Genomic DNA, 22,320 nt, shown 5'->3' with positions numbered 1-22,320 from the left:
GTCCAAGAAAGTTTGAAGATGGCAGCGTCCAAATAAAAGACTTACCAGGATTTAGACTTGGGAAAATAGCCTTTTGGGAAAGGAAAAGGGGCATGAAGACAAAGACAAGCACCCCAGAATCCCAACCTAAATACACAGCTGTAATATAGCAGTTCTTTTAGAACTTTATTTCATTTCTCCTCAAATACAGAACAACAACAAAGAAAAACCCAAACAAACAAAACCTCAAATAAAAACCTAACAAAAACCACCAACAACCCAGTCCAAACCAACGGTCAGTGAAGAGATCATGTGTTATAAAGCCATCACGACTGCAGACAGCTCAAGGCCTGCACTAGCAAAGAAGTTAAAAAGATCAGAGGTAAGTATATTTTCAGAGCAACCATGCTTTAGATATCAATAACCAAGCTTCTGGGCAGCATGAAACCATGTTAGCAGAACTGAGAGGGAAACTGTTACTAGACTGTGGCTCAGTCAGCAGAATCAGACCCATCTTTCCATCAGAACGCAGGCTGGTTTCATGGACAGCACAGCCCTAATAAAAACCTGCTGCAACTAAGCAAAAGAGGAGAAAAAAATGCTGCAAATATAGCAGAACTGACTGAGATTCTTGAGTTCTTCTACCTTTTCTCAAGCCCCTGTCCCAGCCCAGGTGAGAACCTTGCTATTTAGTCAGTGTTGCACTACAGCCCTTTCATCTGTCAGGCTCTGCCTCCTAAACAAAACCAGGACAGTACAGGAGGAGGATGACAAAGGTGTTTCCATAAGGAACCTTCTGTTTTTATGCTCTGAACAGGGACTGCAGATATAAATTTGCACTGACCCCGATACTTGTCTTCCAGCAGTTATGAGTTGTCTTTACTCAAACCTAAGGTTCCAGATCTTTAGAGGTGAGTTTCTTGCACTGACCTTCTGAAGGGGCAGACACCAAGGATGTAATTGCATACTGATATTCCTCTTTATGCCAGCTGAATATCTACGCTTGACACAGCTACACAGGAGAAACTGTACACTGAAGATGGGCAAGGAGGCACGACGCTCTCATCTTCCTCCAGGTCTCTGGCACAAACGCTGTGTTTAGCCAGGCAGTAAGTTTGGAGGACTTAGAAGTCTAATTAAGACGTGCCCTTCTGGTCTCCTGCATCTGCAGAGGAAAAGGGTCACCACCAATGCAGATACAGCCTGCACGTGCCTCTGAATAGAAAAGGGGTACAGATAAGCCCCAAACCCGAAAACATGCAGGCATAAGCATACCATTGATATTGTTATCTAGGAAGCAAAGGTTATAAGCTCCTTTCATAACTGCACAGAGAGTCCATCCCTTCCCTTTGCGGGCAGAGAGCTACGCCAACACTCTGCAAAGACCAAGCAAAGCATTAACTGAATATTGTATTTCTGTACCTTGTCTTTTAAGAAATCAGCTTGACACAAACGTAACAGCAGGTGGCCTGTAGCTACCAGTGACCAAACCAGTGACTGAGAGAGGAGGGCAGTGAAGGGAAGGCCATTTCTTTTTGCTACTTCTGTTCCTCTGAAATTATGACTGCCACTTCTAAGAACTGTTTACTTTTTCTGGTATCTCAATTACCTCCTTCCCTACATCTCCAGTCCAAGCCCACGTCACCTATTTCCAAAGCCAGGTATTCTTGCAACTGCTTTAAAAAAATACTCTTGGTGAGGTATTTGGTGACAGAGGAAAAATGCAGTCACTAAACCAGACATAAACAGGTAATTTCTAATGAGTAAGACACTAGGCAAATTATAAATACTAAACATTTATTATTTCTCACAGGAAGGTTGCAAGATTCAATTTCAAACAATAGGGTAAGGTCTTTCATTGCTGTCAGGATTTTGTTTCGTTTCTTTTAAGAGGAAAGAAAGAATGAGAAACTGGTGTAAAGATACTACCAGAAGCAGTGCAAATTTAGATTAATTTCTTTCTTACCTTCACCATCCCAGTGCTGAACCGCCAAGCTAAGCACTTCCCAGTTAAATAAAGCCTACTTTAACATCATCCAGCTTCTTGTACATCACCGAACCAGAATCACAACTCCCCTTCTTTCATCCTTCTCCTACAAGAATATCTCGTATAGTGACAGCCTTGTAGCAACAGTGAAGCCTGGAGAAAGCTAACATGGTGACACTTCATAAAAATTTAACCTGAACAGAATGAAAATTAACAAGATTTAACCTTCATGATCAGCCGTGCCCAGTGCAGAGATACCCAATAATACAGCTCACCCGCATTGTTTTTCCAGTTTCCTGTCACAAACACATTTTACACATCCACAAAAAGACAAGAGGAAAATCGTATAATCCAAGAACACTTTACTTTCAGTTTTAAGCTAAGGAAGGCAAGCTTTTAAACAGGAGTTACTGACATCTTATCAAAGTCCGTCGTTATACACCTGGGAATGGGAGGCAAGTCCTGCCTCGTAACGATTGCTCACGATGGGCAAAAAAAGATTCATTAAAACTACCAAAAGCCACCAGGACAGTCGACATCAGCAGCCGCCGGCGCCGCTCACACAGACGCACAGACTGAAGCTGGCACATGCAAAGTCCCATCGTTCCTGCAATCTTGTCTCGAGTAGAAGGCAGGCGCTGTGGCTTCGGGGCCCACGGCTTCCCTCCAGCAGACACGTCAGAATGTGATGTTTGCAAGACCTGTTTGAAAAGAAAGGGGGTGGGGGGGGAGAAACAAGTGTTATTCTTCTACTACCTGTACTTCACTACTATTAGGACAGTCAGACACAGGAAGGATGCTTTGAGAATTTTTATTTTTTTTAAACTTAGATGTAAACGATTTGGTGGGAGGAAAGGAAACTAGGAAACAGGTTGATCTATACTTTTTTAACCCTTTTTTGATTGTGATGCAATAACCAATTTGAATAAGCCAATCTGAAGGAGTACTGAAGTTACTCATGGCTGAGGGAACAACACAGAGGGTGCTGATGAACCTAAGGGTCTGCCCATGAAATTAAAACCAGAAAGCTGGGGAAAGTACCATTAATGAGGACAGTAAATTCACACTGGATAAAGAAAAACTGCTTTAGATTAAGGCACATCCCTGCATTAGATATTTTATCATCTCCTTTAGAATTTGTCTTTTTTGACTTCTAAGATATGCTGCATCACTTAATGTCAGTACCAAAATTGTCCCGAATCCTTCTCTAATCACAGCAAATAATGCTGGAGATCCCAGGAATACTGGCTACCATGAACAGGTGAACTTCTTGTTCTTAGCTCCTCTAGAAGTAAGTTCTGCCTTAGAGGGTATCACTTTCTAGCCGTAAGAAATCAAATGGAAAATGTGCATTTCTGGAGCTCAAAACTGTTGAAGTCACAGACCTTGGGTCAGCAGCCACCACGAGCACCCCTGTTCCAGCAGCAGGGTACTGGGGGTCTGGTTTTACCAGCTGTATCAGCTGCTTTGCTGCTCACTCTGCTGAGATCCATGCACACCTTCAGCAGAGGTTCCATCTATTCACATTTGCCAAGGAACAGCAAATAAAACTTGTTCTGGAATACTGCTTTGTCAGGAGCAAGGGAAGGGCAGAGAAGGAGAGGAAAAAGATACAAACTGGCAGCCAGAGAAGTTTTCTGGAAAGACTAAAGCCCCTGAAATTGCAGACAGAGGTAGGGATAAACTGTGTCTGCAACAGAGTTGTCTTTCTAATTCGGACAAATAACGGCTGTAGACATCCATCCTTCACCTGAACCAGAATTCTTTTGATTTTTTTATTTCTTAAGCAGCAGCAACATACCTAATGCTACATAAAGCATAAATCAAGTGTCTCCGTTTCAAAGAAATTCCAGTCTAGGAGGGACAGAATTTTAAGAACAAAAGGAACATTTAGAAGAGTCAACTTCAGAGGGAATTTTTCCCCCAGGAGAAAGCAGCGTGGAAAACTTAAGTCTCAGATGGATGTAAATGGGGACAGTGCAGGAGAAGACTGCGCTAAGTAATACAAATTTATTTTTGTGTTGTCAGAACACTGTGATTTCATATACTGTGTGCCCATATGGCACTTTACGTGCATATGATTTGTAAACCTTTCAATTAGCGCTGTAGTATAAAGGCAGTTATTTAAAGTAACCCATACGGCATCTTTTGGTGTAAAAATCCTAACTCCCCTCTACTGGACAGGCCTCCTGTTGAGCAATTCAGATGCCCACAGAAACCCTCAAAAGGCTGTGCAGAAACAGGCACGAGACACCACCTGGAAGGTGTTCACAGCCCCAACAACAACAGGGAAGCAGACCCCATTCCTGCTACAGGGTACTTCCATCATACATCTGGTGTACATAGTCCCAGTCTCTCCACGGGAGATTGCAATGTGAAGGGCCACCTCCTAGATGCTGGAGAACATTACCCAGATCACTGCTGTCCTTTGAAGCCCAGCAGATGCAGTAGTGCTGCATTAGTTGTTCAAACAGTTCCTTTTCATCCAGGAATTCAAGTGCTTCTATTCTGCAGGAAGAAAATACAAATTGTGATTCAAGCTGGAGTCTTGGTACAGTTCTTAATATAACCTTCTTCACTCCATAGGAGTGAAAACTATGGCCAATAATGCAGTTACTCTTCTAATAAATTAACTGTATTGTAAAATGTAAAAAAAGTATTTGTCCACAATGAAGACACCACCACTACTGCTAGCCTTTGTTGTCAATGTATGAAACAAATGACCCACAAGATGTTTTCAACTTGTCATCCCTGGAATTTCACGTTCCAGGACTAATCTGTGTAACTTCTCACAAATACCAGTATTTCTCTTCTAATCCCTTTTACTGCATGTATCTGGTCCTGCTGGATTTCAGTAGACACAATAGTACAGCCTCATGGCAGGAGATTTATCTTTATCAAAGGATTACAGCAAACAGTTGAAGGCAGTATTTTCTCTAGACAATCACCACAAGTCCATATTGTGTCTTGGAAGAGTGATGGGTACACCAGTGCAGCCTCTAACAACTCCCACATGAGCTCATGATGAAGCACAAACCAAATGGTACATGTAAGATCCGAGGATTTTTTTTCCTAAAATGGTTCCTACCTAGGATTCTTAAAGTAACATCTTTGAATGTCTTCATAAACAAATGGGAGAACTTCTCCCAAGCTGTGCCTGCTTTAAAAAGTTTAACCTGGCACATTCCTCTCTCTCACTCTAGACTACTTGAATATCAGTGTGTTTATTTTCCATACTACACATTTGGAAGGGTTGCTACTGAGGATCAAAAGAGGCTGAGGGGCAAAAGTTCCTAAATACACTCACAGATGTGCAAGTGCTGCAGAAGAACGCTTTGGTAAAGATTTTTATAAACAGAAAGCATTATTTGCCTCGTTAATACTGAAGGACAGAGTTTACGTAACCTATTTCTTGGCATTTGGAACGAGTGGAAGGAGCTGAACAGATCTAAGGTAGTCAAAAATGCTGCAAAAAAAAGTACAAGCTATGTCTCTCCACAAGTGCCATATGGTACAATCACACAGTCATCGCTCCTATTTAAACAACCCGTGAATTTCAGTTTCACCTGTTCAGTCCCATGGTTTGAGAAATCCCCATATGTGAATACTTATTTTGACCAAGGCAACTTGTTCAGCTAATTCAAACTATAGTTAATGAATGACTCATAGCAAGTCACACATCATATTATATACCTAAGAAGTTACTCATTAAAAACAGTCTCCCCCTTTTTAGCTTTTCTTTCATGCAAAAAAATTAACAAAGTCCAAGCAGATTACTGACTGTTGTAACAGCCTTTAGTTATACCCCCTGTGTATTAAGCCCTGTCTACAGACCCAGCAGTCTAGCTCATGAACATGATACGAATAGAAGATGCATCAATCTGTTGAGAGAGAGTCACACCATGCTGTTGGGCACACCTCTCCTCTCTCTCCCTCTTTGCTTGCATAGTACAATAGGTCATAGCACTAAATTACTGCCCTGCCTTGGCTCATTACCTAAATATGCTGCCAAGGAAGAGAAGATCAGAACCGGCCATTTTCTGCTCACTTGTAGAAAAAAGCAAAGGGATAAGTAAAGTTAGCTAGGCCTTCTCAGCAAGGGTCATTAGCCATTGGAAGGGGCTGCCCAGGGAGGTGGTGGAGTCATCGTCTCTGGAGGGGTTTAAGAAACTGGCCATGGCACTTAGTGCCCTGGTCTAGTTGCCATGGTGGTGTCAGGGCAATGGTTGGACTCGATGAGCCCAGAGGGCTCTTCCAACCTCATTGATTCTGTGTGATTCTGTGACTGGAGCAAACACCTGGATGTCATCTCCCTTGTGGACATGAGAAGTGGCTGCCTGTTCTGAGTGTATTTTAGGACTCCACTCCACCCATCTAGTGTTGCGGAGGCTGGATGTTCACAAGTAACATCTTAGGTACTGTGAAAACTCAACACAGCATTTCTGTATCATCTTTTATCTGCAGATTTCTGTCATGAGATGCTTTATATCGCACCCAAATAAATATCACTGCCAGTCTCCTTCTGGCAGCAATAACGCTCTGGATCATTAATGTTGCTCCAGGCATTACCCTTGAGGCTCTGCAGAAGCTCCAGACTCAGATATGTTCTGTCTACCTAGCCAGCATCTGCACAGCCTCCCCTCTGATATATCAGGGGATCCCATTCTACATACTGACACGAACTACCTTGGAAATGGCATCTGAAGATGACTTTTGGCTGCAAGTAAGCTATCAGTAATACCTTTTGACATCAGCCTGTGGCAAAAAGCTGTACACTTTCATCATATCAATGGCACGTGCAGTTTCCCAGCCATTTAACAGCAATCGTTCCCTCTGGAAAATAAAGCAGCACAGTTTTCAGAGGACTCGAGGAAAAATACCAGAGAACAGTCTTCCCCCTTAAGGATTTTGTAGGCCATCTGCTTGACCTGCTCTTTGCAGAGCTCTTACACTCTTTTCTAAGCATCTGCTGCTAACCTCTGCGCAGAGAGGACAGGGGGCTAGATTGTGTGCTCTGATAGACTGCAGTTTTTGTACAACTACCAAAAACAAGTGATATCTAGCAACCATGGCATTGATAACGGAACCGCTGTGACATGGACAGGAAAGGGTTTCAGTAGGTAGCGGCTGCCCCACCCCAAACCTGCTTTGGTCATTGCTCTGAGCCTTACAATTCACACACAGAGGCAGAACTCGCAAAGACAGATTAATTCAGTTTAATATCAAACACTCCCAGAGCTCTGTGCCACTGTTACCTGGGAGTCTAAGGATCTGCAGACTTCCACTCCAGCCAGGTTACACTGTCGTCTCTGCAAGTTCTCAATCATGATCTGTCCAAACCGGTCCGTCATATTCACCTCAGGTAGAGAAGGAGACAAAAGTGTTCCCCCTTCCGAAAAGAATGTAACCGCAGTGAAAAGCAGTAACTTGGTTAAACTCTCCAATTGTCTATGGCATAAAATGTACAGGATAACATTAAAGTAAGTTTCACACATACACAACATTTCATTTCCCACTGCCACAGCCTCCTCGGCTACCTCACGGTTACAAGCTGAGTGCCAGTTTAACGGTGACAATGCTGCTGCCTTTGCAGACATGGGACTCTGCACTGGGCACTGAAAACTGACTCTGCTTTAAGTTGTCAGCACACAGTTCAGCTCTCTGGCAGTGATTTATAGCTTGGAAGATCCTGCTACTAATTCCTGGAGCCACCTAGTTCCCCTGAGGCAGCATTTTAATGCCATACAGAAAAGCTGAGTTCCTGCTGATGGGATTTTTTGCTCCACTTTGTCAAAGAACACAGAGAGGTAATTATGTAATGTTATACACTCATATCCAACATTCAGCATCATTTCTTCTTCTTCTGTCCTATGTAAACCAATATTCTATGGTTTTCTCCTCATACGGATTAAGACTCAGTTCCTTTGGTTCAATATAGCCCAGCAACTGTCTTTCAGAACAGCTATATACTCTTTACAATGAGCTAACAGATCTATAAAATAAAACACATTACTAAAGAAATTCAGCAGAAACTGCTGTCTACACAAAAGGATACGGCCCACTCCCATTTTACAAGCAGAACTCCCCTTCTGAGAGCAATTTTTATGACAATAATGCGGGTCTAAAAATGCCATTTTTGTTTTACCTGCTCATAATTTATAAACATCGCCACTGGAAAAGTGCTTGCTGCCCACTTTAAAAGATTTGCAGATTGCTGCGGTGTCATGTAAACCAGCACACACTCCGCTACCAGAAGCGTTGGCAAACTGTAAAACACAAAAACAAGAGAACTGTTTCTAGCAAAAGAACAAGAAAAATCGATAAAGAATTATTAGCAAGCAATTTCATGTCCCCCAAAATTCTTAAAAGACCTTCACTTTTCATGAACTACACACTTAAGACTGTATGAAATCACTTCGAGTTGACTAGAACTGGGTTTTCTGGCAGTCGACAGAGGACTCCCATGGCTACAAACCAGAGATATTAGGAGAATATAGGCAGAATTGTACCCTATGTAAACAATCTGCACTCTTTCACAGATCAGTAAAATTAGGAATAAAACACAAATTGAAAAAAATGTTTTCTCTTTGAAAAAGTTCTAAGAAGAATTTTAATTAGACAAATTTGTTCAGTATCTGTAAAATAAGCTTCGCTATTATTATCTAACAAAATACAATCTATAGTTTGCACATTGTCTCTTCCCCCTCCATCCACAAAAAAACCAAAACCAGACATCCACACGAGTAATTTTCCTTAGAATTATGGAGTTTTCTTTTAATTGCTAGAATGAACAGGAAAAAGAAAAGTCAGTCGAAGCAGGAGAAATTCCACAATGTAGGCAAGCAACGCAAGATTTCAGGAGATGAAAGCGTAAAGATTTAAATGGCAATTTTATGCATTCTGCTTACCCATATGCTCTCTCCCACCCAGGCAGATAGCCACTATTTATATATCTTATATTTGAAAGGTATGTCCATCATCCACTCTGAAAACTTAAATCCTGCCCCCTCCAGAAGCCTAACGCCTGAACAATAAAATCCCAGAGATTAGCTTCCAGAGTGAAGTTCTCAAAGGACTCCACGGCAATCACTTTACCGAAAGGTTGAGGGAACAACAGGGGTTTTAAGTGGCGGCAACAGAAAATAATTACAAAGATAAAACTCTGAAATAATTTAACACTGACAGAATTATTCTTCATTTTACCAGCTAAGCTCCCAGGAATCTTGACTCATACAGCCATTACAACAGGGGTGGGAGATGTTCGCTGCTCTAGCTACTGCCCATCAGTCAGCATTAAAACTAAATGCAACTGAACCAACTCTTAAAAACAAAAAAGACTTTATGACATTTTGATACATCTCTAGTTTATAGATTCCACTTGAATAACTTACGATTCTATTAACTAAATTTCAACCAAATTCAAGCAAGGGGTAACTCTTCTAGAAATCTCTAAAAAGAGTTAAATTCATGAAGTACAGAAAGAAAACTCGTATGAGCTCTGAGGCAGAAAATGGCTGCTGCAGGAACTCATCCCCTCCAGGGCAAGGGATGGGGGGAGGCGAGAAGGAATTACAGCTGCCTGCCCTGCAACAGGAGCTTTAACTTGTGTAAAAGGATCAGATACCCCAAAGAGAACCCACCACCAGGAATACATTCCCAGAAAGCCAGACTTCATCCCCCCCAGCATTTTAAGAACAAGAAGCAAATAGTTCTCTAAGGTTTGATCTTCTCAGGAAGGACGAAAACGCAGTTTGCAGAATAGGCTACGCAAGGAACAACCTTGCTTCAGCCTTGGAGCTACTGAGCAGTCAGGGAAATGCCAGCCTGCTCGGCTCGGCTGCATGAGGTGTCTGAACAATTCCTTCTGCTCAAAGGGCTCCAAAAAGGTAACCATGGAAATAGCATAATGAGCGCTGGATGCAGATGCTGTATGCCCAAGCCTGGCTTTCCTCTCACCAGTACACTTCCACAAGCTCTCATCAAAAAAATCATTGAAGAAAAGAATCTTACTGTATATCCAGGTTATGTTTCTTTAGCTTTTCCTCCAGATCTGTTGAGAAACGGAGATCTGCTCCTACTATGGCATACCGACTGGAGTCTAGGCTGTGAGAATCTGCAAGTTCAACATTTTGAGAGACTAACAGTTACAAATAAGAGGGGTGCGGAAATTATAAATTAAAAAAACTACACAGGAACACATGAAGTCAAAGTCTGATCTGTCATACCTAACAATTAACAGCAAACTCTTCTTTTTAAAACATTAATTTCCCTTATACCTGATTGTTGTGGTTTACAGATGGTGATATATCAGCATCAGACTCTGCAACAAGCCTCATCTTTCACTCTGCAGCCACTATAATGCAGATAGGTTATCCCATCCGTTACCATGGTTTCAAGGAATGCAGAGGGAAGAAAAATGTGAAGATAAAAGGCAGAGCTTTTCAGTTTGTTTGTAGAGTCTTTTTAGACGACCCAACGTATGTACATAAGGAACTACATAAAAAAGAAGTACATAAATTTCTGAAAAACTAAGAGTAATGAAGTCCAAATATTAACAATAGATATAGCTATATAAATAAACAATACATATAGCTATAGATTATACATGAGTATCAGACAAACATTTGGGGGACAAAAAAAGTTATCATTTAGCCTGTTCATAAGATCTAGTGATGATATTTAAGTGTAGAGTCAAATTATCAGTCAAATTACCAGTCAATACCGGAAAAGGTGTTCTGAGAAACAGATATTCACCCTGGGATACAACAGGCAGCAAGCTCCTGGAAATGCTTTCCAACACAAGGAGGAACTAATGCTGAAGTCAAGACACTTTGCCATACTCACAAAACTGTGAGGAAGCCAGCATGAGCATCTTGCCATCAATAATTCTGACAATCAGTTGCAATCAATTCAGCTAGAGGAGCCCAGTCCACACAGAAAGCATCTTACAAGTGCAGCATCAAACCCACCTAAGGGTGCAAAGTTCTGCGGGAACGTACCAGATTGCTCTTCACGCTTTAGCTTTACTAGAGTGAAATCACCAGGACAGAATAGCACATCATTTTCCCCCCTTACCATACAAGTGCGACAGAGCAAGCAGTAAAACAGGTGAGGTAACAGTGAAAAAAACCCAGTGAGAGTTTAAAGTGGCCTTGTAATGGCCAGTCAATATCCATCTGCAGTGGCAAGCTCTGGCACAGCTCTGTTTGGGATCCTGCTGCAGACAGACACAGCTCCTGAATGGCAATATGGGAGCAGATGTCAAGAGCTCGGTGAAGAGAGAAAGAGAAGCCAAGTGGGTGAAGAGACAGGATGAAAGGGGTTTTCCATTGCAGGAGAGGGGAAAAAAAAAAAAGGAAATTTATTAAATTAAGCAGTGCTTCAAACATTCTGGAAGATGTACCTCCATTTAGTTTCCAAGTGACCAACTGTTTGAAAATGGCACTAGCAAGTGACAATAGCTGTCTTTCCAGCAACTCTTCTGAGCAGAAACCAGAACAGTTCAGGCAGAGTTGGAAGGGAAAAAAAAAAAAAAAGAAAAAAAAAGTTGTGTGGCAAATGATTCAACATTTTGAGTCAAGGCTTTTTTCCATGTACATGTTCTGTAATAGCTTTACTACTTCCCACACCCTTCTATTTCAGTTATTATATCAAGGCCATGATAATGGCATCAAAAAAAGCCACACAAAAAAACCCCCACCACACACAAGAAAGTATTTATATAGCGATTGGTTTGCTGTCCGGAGGTACACACAGTAAGCGTCAGTCGCCACAATTAGTATGAAACTAATGTAATCTCCTGTCCAGCTTCATTGACTTGGACATACTACCACGTTAATTATAACCAGAAATAAACTACAAAAATTCTTAAGTCATCCAGTAACAGAAGTAGCACAAATACTTCAGAGGTGGAAGGAAATGTCTCTTGCTCACACCACATTGACTCAGGCATTTTTATCACTGAAGAACAGGAAAGAGCAAAGCCTCTCAAACTTCAGGTTAGAAAACTGTCCTTCAAAATGGTTCAAACTTCAGCAATCAAAATTAAGAATATTGTTTTTAATTGCATGAACAAACCCCACCGAATTTCTGTCATGCCTTGACATGGTGGGAGAGGGGCTGGCCAAAGGAAGCAACCTGGGCAATCCTCAGTGCTTTGCAGCCCAGCAGATGGTTAGTTGGTTTGGAAGAAGCAGGTTGTGGACAAGTGAAAATAAACAGCTATGTAGCCAGAGCCTGGTTATTCCAAGTTAACTACTGGGGAAAAAAAACAACCACCAAACTAGAACGGGTTTCTTTAAGGGTGATTTGGTTCAGTGGAAATATCCTTTAAACCTTAAAGCCAAGTATACGTAATGCCTTACTACAGGACTCCTCACAGCAGAAACTTTAAAAGGCCAAGAAAGCTGATGAGGAATTGTCTTCCTCTCTTCAAAAGCCTTTTACTCCAAATGCAATCACTTCACTTCCCCGTTTCCAGTATCCAGGCTGCCTGGTTCTCCCTCTTTGGTCCATTCAAACAGAATGTACTTGTTCCTCCGCACATTTTCCTGCCAACTTCCCTCGACTCTCCATTGATGGTTGTTGGCAAACACAGCCACAGATAGTACCGAGGCAGAGCTGCACACACGTTACACACAAGCTGATACAATTGCTAAAACTTGTACACTTTAAACACATCTGAATGCACCTCATTAAATATCTCTTTAATTCATATATTTCAACATTTATGATCAATACATTTATCTTGAAAGAAATCTTAGGGAAAAATAGGAATTTACACTAGTCAATTTTCAAATGCAAAACCAGAGGAAAAGGTAAAAAAGCAAGATGAAAGAGCTTAAGCTAAGCCTCTGCCAAACTTCCTTGTAAGATTTTCTGCTAGTTTCCACCTCTGGCCTATACGTGGCTTTAAAAAATCCTTTTATATATAAGTCAAAGGGATGAAGAGATCACATTTAACTAGGCAAACAACTTCAAGATTTTAAAATCAGACTGACAACTGCTCCATCACTTCACATTAGATAGCAGACACTCACTTATGGCAAGGCAATGGCAGTGATGATAGCTGGAATTGCCACTGTTCCCAGCCTGGAGGCTAAAAGTCAAAGTATGGCCATAAACACCCCAAAATAGTGTACTGCTAGGTCATGGTCTGGCACCAATTTCCACTTTATTGCAGAGTTTGATGCTCTAAGTATGAAAATTTGCAAATATGCTGCCACCCTGCCTGAGCAGCGTTGGTGCAAATGCACTAATTCCCATTCAGAGGCCAGCATTTCATGTTGGCTTTTAGCAAAGTTGATTGGTCTTGATGTTCCTCTCTAAAGCATGGAGCTACCTTACTGTTTTCTTTGTGATGTTCATACTAGTTATGTACAAAGTTTCCCTCTTGTACTTCTCTAAAATGAAGGTTTGAGAAATACCAGATTCAGATTTGAGAAATACAAGGGAGAGGAGAGGGAAGGAGAGAAAGAAAACGACCTCCATCACTCCAGCCCACCCCACCTACCCCCATACAGACTCTCCCAGTCTGGCTGCACGCTTCTGTCATCCATGCATAACGCAACAGCGAACGTTTTGCTCTGATCATACCACTTGTATGTATATTTTCCATTACTTTTGGCACACAGAAGTAACAATACAAGTGGTTCAAATTTAGACATCATTACAGCAACTGAATGGTAGCAGGGCTTGCTTATAGCTGCCTTTTGACCTCACTGCAGTAGAATTTTTCTACACAGAAACGTGCTACAAGTAACTGCCCTGTTTTATGGTGGCCCTCAGGCACTCACCCACTACCTTAATCCATCTGCTGAAGCACCCGTGATTACAGAATCACAGCCACACGGAGTGCAGTATTTCCTCTGCTACACGAATTCAGAGTTTTCTTTTCTTACTCTCTTCTCCTATTAGTGACACAATTTCCTGGAGGTTTTCCAAGAGGCAGCACGCAGGCTTCTATCGACTCAAACTGATTTCATTAGGATTTTCATCCTAAGGTATCTTTGGCAGCTTTACCAACAACCACCCCATACGACCTACTCTGCCAGCTCACAGGCATGATACAGTATTGGTCTCGCTCAGGTTGTCTGGTAACTACAACATCAGAACAGGGTACGTATCAAAACACAAGGAAATTTTGTCTTGCAAGTGCAGGATCATCCCCAACGCAAGGCATGCAAGTCACCAAGGCAGCAACACCCCCGACATCTGCGTTGGGTTTGGAAACGTAGGGAAAAGGAAGTTAAACCAACCAACTCCCAAAGCTGGACTAGACAGGGCCAGAAAGTGTGCGAGTGGCACTAAAGGTAATAGTTCACTGCAGTGTAATTTGCACCTGCAATGTAGCAAAGGTGGAGTACCGGCTTCCCAGCGCTAGCTACTGCATCATAAACCAGATAGTGACACTGAACTTTGGAAACTGTTTTACCTGATATTGCCACAGCAATGTCAAATTACTGCACAAATTCAATGCTTTCCCCTGGAGATCTAACATTCCTTAGGAAGCAACAAAGCTGTTCAATGACAAGTGTCACCTTGCTGTATTCAAGGGCAGAGGCCACACATACCTACACCCGAACTGCAAGCCATGCTGTCCTTGCTTTGTTTAAAGGGCAGGGAGAGAGCAGATGTTACCCCGAGGCCGATGAAGTTGTCTATTAGCACTAGCTTCATGACATGACAACATTTAGTGTGAGAAGAAAAGCAGTAAGAGAACAAGATCATGTCAGTCGATACTACAACAACTCAAAAATCAAATTCCAAAGCATCTAAACAAATTATTCCTGGTATAGAGACAGCAGTGTGGAACTGATCTGGGGGGGCAGGGATGACATGACACAGGATGGGACAACCTCCCTCCCCAAGACTCTAAAATCCTGGTCCAGATCCCCACCCTGAAAACCACAAAAATTAGTAACATTTCCCTACCTGGAAATGCTGCTTCATTATGCCCCACTACCCTCCCTATGCCAGGCAGTATTCCCAGAATATTGCATCAGTCTAAGAGCTGTATCAGGCCAGACCAAAGGGCCCCCTAGTATGGTACCCTGCCTCTCACAGATGCCAACAGCAGCTACCTAGGGAAAAGACCAAGAGAGGGCAAATACTTACTACTAATACTGGCATCTATGATATTTTCTATCTTTTTTCTAAGAATCTTCAATTTTGATTTGGATTTCTGGACCATTACTGAGCCAATGTTTTCATCTATCTATTTATTTTAATACCCAGATCTTGTAGGCAGGCAGCAATAATCCACCAGCAGCCTATCATTTACACGAGGCACAAACTACTTTTTCCACCCATGTGCACCACTTTATATTAATCCACATTGAATTTATCACCAAGTCACTAATTTCACAAGATTCTTCTACAGTTCTTGACAACCCTGAAGAGTTTGGACTTGTCAACAAGCTGCCACTTACTAGTCACTCTATTTTCCCAATCATTTCTTAGTGTTGAACAACAACATATCCTTAAGCATACATCTCCCTCTCCCTCCATAATGAAAATTAACACCATATGCCTGCCTTCCATCCCCAGCTCTTTATCTGTTTGAGCACCACTCCTTCCCCCCACAACAACCGTGCAATTTCTTTGGCAAACTTTGGCAAGGGACACTGCCAAAACACATTGTTTAAATTCAAGCACTGTGATAACTGGATGTCCTTTTCCAACGTATCTGTTGACTCCTATAGAGAACTCCAATAGGTTTGTGAGGCACAACTTACCTTTCCAAAAGCCATGCCGACTCTTTCTCAACACATTATATTATTCCTGTGTTCCACTAAGTCTCTCTGTTAGAGTTTCTACTAATTTGTCCAGTAGAGACATCAGTCCTACTGGCTTGTGCTTCCCTGCATTTCTCCTGGAGCCCATTTGAGTCACAGCCGCCACCTTCCAGTTCTCAGGTACTAAGACAGTTTTAAAATGAGAGGGTATATATCAGTTAGTAGCTGAGTGAATTCATTGCCAAGTTCCTTAGATCTGTAAGAAACCTCTATTCATCTGTTTGATTTGTCTGCTTAGTCCACAGCCTCTTCTGGCAGCACTTCCACATGAAGCCCTGCCATTAGTGTGTTCACTCAAACTGACCTGTGGTTATCAAGTGCCAGTTCAAACTGGGATTCCACAACAGACTTCCACCACCTCCAAATACCTGGACATTACGCTACATCCCAAAGACCTCAGCGTAGTAGAGCCTACACCAGCTGGGCTACAGTAAAACGGTTACTCTTAAGTATTTAAAACCCAGCCCTCAGAAAGAACAAGAGAAACAGTTTTAGAGAAATAAGCCACTCCAATACATTCAAACAGTGATACATTAATTGCTGTTGACTGCTGTGACTTGCTAATTAGTAGCTTCTGATTAACATACACTGCTGCAACTTGATAACTTTGCAGTTATTTTGCTGTACTAGACGTATCTACAGCTGTTCAGTAACACAAATACCACCAAACCCTTCTGACTGACTCTGTACTAATGCCTTTCTAACAGTGCTTATGCAGCATATCTCATTGTGTGCAAGAGACGTTACAAGAAGGTCTCCTAGATGAAACACAGTGGTACTCAGGAGCCCTTTTCTGAGATGGCCACTGGACTTTCATCTTTTGAGACCTGGAGAATTCTGCCAATCAAATGACATCTAAAAGGTTGGCAATTTAAGACCCTCTAATATGCAGTAATAAAATGTGCATAATATGCATAAATATGCACAGTCAAGTCAGTGCGTGGCAGTACTGATCCAAGCTAAAGCCTTGGGGAGAGCCTTGGGGAGAAGCACCTACACCTTGCCGCTGGCAGCATGAGCACACCTCCTCACTCCTTGTACTCTTCCTCACTCTTTGGAGGGCCCTTTCAAGCCCTCCACACCATTAGCTAGAATTGTGCTCATTAAAAGCACCTCTACATGTAATCCTACCAGGGAAAACAAAACACTGCTGGCTCTGTTTTAGGGGCATATCAGAAGGGTCACACGTACTAACACAAATTAGTTGGTATTGTAGATGCAGATAATTAGTGTTCCTCCTATCAGGTCCAAGTAGCTACTACAGTGCAGTATCTGCTGTTCAGGCCCTGAAAACATTACTCAACAGAACCCAGGTTTTTTTCCACAAGTAGTTTTCAAATTACAGTTCTGACACCAACATAATGAGGCCATAAACCAAGACAGTACCACCACGGGACATCACCTGAACCTAACATCCTCGTAACACTAAAATGTAAGAAATGGCACTGGCTCCTGAGAACGGACTTTGCAGGGTGCATTTCTTCTGGGAAGACTCCGCTAAATGTAAAGACTTGGACTCTTAAGACAGAAAGAAGATGAGGAAAACACTCAATAGATATTCTAATTCAGTATATGTGACTATCAGTAGCATTTTTCCTTTTCTGTGATGGAAAAGAAAACACAACTTAAGCTACATATGAGAGACAAAGAAAAAACCCAACAACTTTCTGGCAGAATAAAACCACTTCAAGAGAAGACGTTTCTAACATGACACAGAACAAATGGGCAGGAGCCTGTAAGAGAAGAAAAAAGCCTCTTTTCCCTCCCAATTCTCTGTCCAAACAGCATTTCAAGCATTAAAAGCCTGCCCACATAGCAGAACAAAATGATCAGAAAAGTTTTAAAAGTGCTGCAGTACATTGCAGATTTATTTTTAAGATGACTCACCTATTAGAAGAGAGTCCCCTGAATGGGATTCCATAATTGGTTTTGACAGGGGAGGTTTTGATCTGTGGGAAGAAGGAAGAAGCATCTCTGAGCAGTTAAGCTTGTTTAACTGTGATTACATTTTTTTTTTTTAACATATAGATATATGTGTGTGCATGTTAAAAACAGACAAGAGAATACCTCTGCCCTCTACTGGAAACAAAAACGTTTGCAAGTTAGACTTAATAAGTTGCAGTTGAGTTTTATACTCAATGACTCTTAAGTTTTGAGGTAATCTTTAAGAGAAATACAGACACTGTCTTCAAGTACCCTCCATAAGCCTTAATGTATTCATTCAAACAGAATATTCATGTATAGCACCAGCTATCCTACCTCTCTCACTGAACACGCAAGCCTGGGAATTTACTATTGCCTTCAATAGTAGGGAAGACAACTTAATCACCTCTAATCATCCTGGGGCTTTCCCTGCCCATTATATTTTACATAATTAAGAATAAAGTCTGCTTGCCTCCCTAAAGCTTCCACGTATCTACTTCTCCAGATTGGAACAGTGGCTGCACAGTCACACGTATGACTTGCCTGCACAATGAAACCTTTATTCTCAATCCTAAAGCACAAGAGTTTCTCAGAAGAGAGATGAAATACCCGTAGCCTGCAATTCATGACATTTTGCTGAACTACATTGTTTCACACAGCTAAACATAAGCGTTATACTTACTTGATATTATGTATTTTTCTTGCAACTATCATTGGAAAATCCACTTCAAAATATTTTCTAGGGAGAAGATTTTCATCCTGAAAATTGGAGTCAGGCTCTAGAATTAGGGACGTTCAAGTTTCACATGCACATGACAAGAATATATAACCTTAAGTCCCAAACAGTTTTGGTTTAGTTTACACTGGCATTTGCAACAGTAGTATAACTTAATGTCCCACAGCTTAAAAAAAAAAAACCCCACAAACAAAACAACAAAAACAGCTGAGAGACGTTAGAATGTCCTCAAATTATTTAACATTTTGTGTAATACAGCAATCCTAGACACTAGATCACTGAAACATATGTTCTGACAATATATTATCAGGATCTAGAAGAGCACAGCAACAGGAAATTATTATGACATTTACCATGCACCTTCAGCATATTCTTGTAAGAAAGGAATCAGGAACATTTTGCACAAGTTTACACAGAAAGTGACCACATTCCACAATTTGTCCTCAAACTGGCAGCCAGACTACAAGCGCAGCAGTATTCCTCTACTGCAAAAAAGGGGAAAGCCTCTTCATTTCATGTTGTCACTATCTGACACCCTGACAGATAAGCTGTACCAAGTTTCTCCCTATGCAGCAATCCTTTTGTGATGGATATGTACTGCTAGTCCGAGCTTGTCAACCTCATGAATTTCTGAACAGCAGATTAAATCAGTAGCCAGAACACTGAAGCGCTCAGTTAACTGGGTCCCATCATCTGTACGTTAATTATACCACACCTGCTCTTTGCAGGGAGAAAGAATTGGAATTACAGGCCCCACTTTAGCTTTTAAAATCACTGTTACAGGAAAGTTAATAAAAATGTGTATGGACATAGTTTTCGTAGGAATGCAGGTAAGAAAAAAAGCTTCACATCTCAGAAAAAAATCATTCTTTTTTCCCTTCCGCTGACTGAAATATAATGAATTGTGACCAAGCAAAATGCAACTGGCCTCCCTGGGCTTTCTTCCAGAAACCAAATTTACAAATGTAAATGCTAATGAGAAGACAAGATGACTTAGAGGTGCGTTAACTCAGAATGATACTATCATGGAATAGTGGAATAATCTGCATTTTTGTGAATTACAGACGTGCATACAGACATATATACAGCAAAACGTGGAGTTCAAGCTCTGTTCCTGGAAGTCCACCAGAGGCCAGCTTCGTGTCACTCACTTTTTGGTAAAAGCCAGTGAAAACCACAGCCCCTCGGGTGCACTGAGGTGTAAAGGTACCTAAACTAACACTAAGCAAGCCAAGAACTGAGGCAGCCCAGCCAGGGCAGTCAGCCTCGCTGCACTGATAAGCCGTCACCGAAGAGTGCCTCAATGTCCACACAAATCTTTGTCTTCAGCCAAGTTCGTTATTCTCAGCTGTCATTACCTTTAACCTCCAGAACAGGGTATCCATGCCAGCACCAAGATTAACAATCTGACAGTTGCATTCTGTCTTCTTCAGAAAAGCATTAATCAGGTAACTGACTCCATGAACACGAGCATAATAGCCTGTTAACAAAAAAAAAGTTTGTTTTTAATTATTATTTTGATATAATACTTGATGTTTGACACTCATCAAGATTTTTAGGTAGTCTATTTAAAAAATGGTGCTTCTTAAGAAGAATAATGCACTCTTTTTAAGATACCTAAGGGTTGGTTTTGTGTTTTTTTTATTACCAACAAAATCTGATGCACTGACAAAACAGCATTCCTTTGGTAAATAACAGTTTTAGTCAAATTTCACCTCAAACTGAGGAGAATAACTCTGGCTGGCATGCACACTTTTGCACAGACCATATCCTGCTGTCCTGGCTCAAACCAACATTTTTCATTGCTTTGTAGAGATCACTGCACACTGAGACACACAGAGACATTCCAGTCAGCATACAGAAAGTAAAGTATGAGATTTGATTTAAAGAATAATATTTAAAAGCTCAGATGCAGTATGGAATTATTACTGTGAAGAAAACTTGTCTCCTCCTTTTATGTATTTCCTACACTCCATAATACTCAGTTTATAGCGGTTTTGCCAGGTGCTTTTCAAGACCATTTAGGAACACATTTGCACTGTCATCATACAAGTTCACATGCCAACATGCCTCTATTGATTTCAGGTGCTTTCCTCTCTTTGGCTTGTCTCACAAAATACTGGATGTATGGGTCCTTCCAGTAGCCAACGCTTACAGCAAACCTGTCCAGCAGAGGGAAAAAGAGAGAGAATTATGAAACAAGGCCACCAAGATCTACTCTAAAAATTACCCAGGCTGAAAAGGTCAACCTGACCTGGGTGTGCATGTGCAGACAGTGTTTAAAACCATGTTGAATGCGTGGAACTATTTCAATTAAGAAGTTATGTAAAGCCCAGTGAAAAATTTTGGTTGTTGCCATATTTAATAATCATCTTTTTAATGGCATCTGCACTATTTGATGAACTTCTGCAAGCGAAGACTCTAATCTCAAATATTTCCTCTTTGAGGAGCCAGCAAACAGAGGAATTGCCTGTCTGAAGTTGCTCAGGCCGCACACAAAGCTGCCTTACTTCTGTACATCATTCTGCTGCGGGATGTTTGCATGTATTCCAGAGCTTCCACACACCACTTTAACACAGACAACAGTGCTATTCTGTTCTAACAGAACTTACTAGTTTCACAACCGATTTGAAAAGGTAAACTCTCAAAAACAAACTCAAACACCCAATGATTTGCTGCTACACCAATAACAAAGGATAGAACAAAAAGCCAGCAATCACAGGAGTTAAATTCATGGCCATGCAGAGCAGGGCAACAAAGCCCATCACCCTCCCAGCACCCATCCTCCAGAGGAGGTGAAGTAAAGAATTCTAAAAAATATCAGGATTTTTTTTTCCTGAGAAATCAAACATCACTGAAATTTCATATCCCCACCACAGGTATAATTCTATCACCGTATGCTGTTTTATAAACGAACTGTAAGGAGAAAATTGGGCAGGTGTTAGATAACGGGACCAGGACAGTTTATGGCAAAGCTGCAGCTGTCGGGCCAAGGGAAAAGCCCCTTCAGAGCAAACACCCGCCCGCGCCAAGGGGGCTCTGACCGTGGCTGGAAGTTGGTGCATGTTTCCCCGCCCAGCCGGCCCCTGCAGCCGCTCGGGCCCTGGGTTACGGGCAAACGACACCGGCACCGCCAGGCACGGCGGCACCGGGGAAGGAAGGGGCTCTTCCCCCCCTCCTCCAGCCCGGCTTCCCGGGGGCCTCACCGTGCTTCGCCGCCTCCCCGCCCGCTCTGCCCACCCTCGCCCCTGCCAGCACCGCCCCAGGGCCGCAGCCCGGTGCGGGGGGACGTCGGAGGGGCCCGGCCCACCCTGCCCCACCGCTCCCCCCCGCCCCGGCGCCGCTACCGTTTGCAGACGGACGCGTCCTCGCACGTGCCCCGGACCGCCTCGTCCGCCTCGTCCAGGCCGGCGGCGGAGACGGGGTCGCGAACAGCGGCCGCCATGGAGCGCGCGAGGGCCGGGCCCGGGCAGCGCGCGAGTCTCGGCCGCCCGCCGCTGCCGCCACCGCCCTTACGGCCCGCCCCCCACCGCTCCTCATTGGGAGGCCTCGGCAGGGCGGCCAGCCGGAGCTCGGCGGCGATTGGCCCTTGGCCTCGTCCATTCCCGTTGCACCCAATGAGAGAGCGCGGGCTGCACCACCCCGCCCAGGAAAGAGGGGCGGTACCGCAAGGGAAGTCGGGAGTAGTAGTCTTGGGGGACACTCCGCGATAACGCCGTGGGGCGGTGCGGGACGGGGGTGGGTCCCGGGGCTGCCCGCTGCGGGACGGGCGGCGCCCGCGCACCGAGCCCGGCGCAGCTGCCGCTCCTGAAGCAGCAGCGCCCCACGCTCCCGAGAGAGCGGCGGGCGGAGGAGCCGCCCTCCCGCTGCGCAGCGCCAACATCCGGGCCCCGGGAGCG

General features: G+C 42.8%; 1 protein-coding gene across 1 annotated transcript; it reads right to left on the bottom strand.

Moving 5' to 3' along the window:
- Positions 1-1,759: 1,759 nt before the first annotated feature.
- LCMT1 (leucine carboxyl methyltransferase 1) lies at positions 1,760-21,916 on the bottom strand. The gene is made up of 11 exons (XM_068423010.1): positions 21,769-21,916; positions 20,492-20,583; positions 19,780-19,901; positions 18,368-18,444; positions 17,650-17,711; positions 9,977-10,079; positions 8,112-8,232; positions 7,222-7,323; positions 6,708-6,799; positions 4,377-4,474; positions 1,760-2,667 (listed from the first exon to the last, which is right to left on the bottom strand). Exons 1-11 carry the CDS (start codon positions 21,864-21,866, stop codon positions 2,645-2,647), a joined length of 990 nt encoding a protein of 329 aa, XP_068279111.1. The 5' UTR covers positions 21,867-21,916; the 3' UTR covers positions 1,760-2,644.
- Between the last annotated feature and the right edge of the window lie 404 nt (positions 21,917-22,320).

Source organism: Nyctibius grandis, chromosome Z, assembly GCF_013368605.1.
Source record: "Nyctibius grandis isolate bNycGra1 chromosome Z, bNycGra1.pri, whole genome shotgun sequence".
NCBI classification, from domain to species: Eukaryota; Metazoa; Chordata; class Aves; order Nyctibiiformes; family Nyctibiidae; genus Nyctibius; species Nyctibius grandis.
Note: the sequence above shows the minus strand (reverse complement) of the source record. Positions and strands in the feature narration are given on the sequence as shown.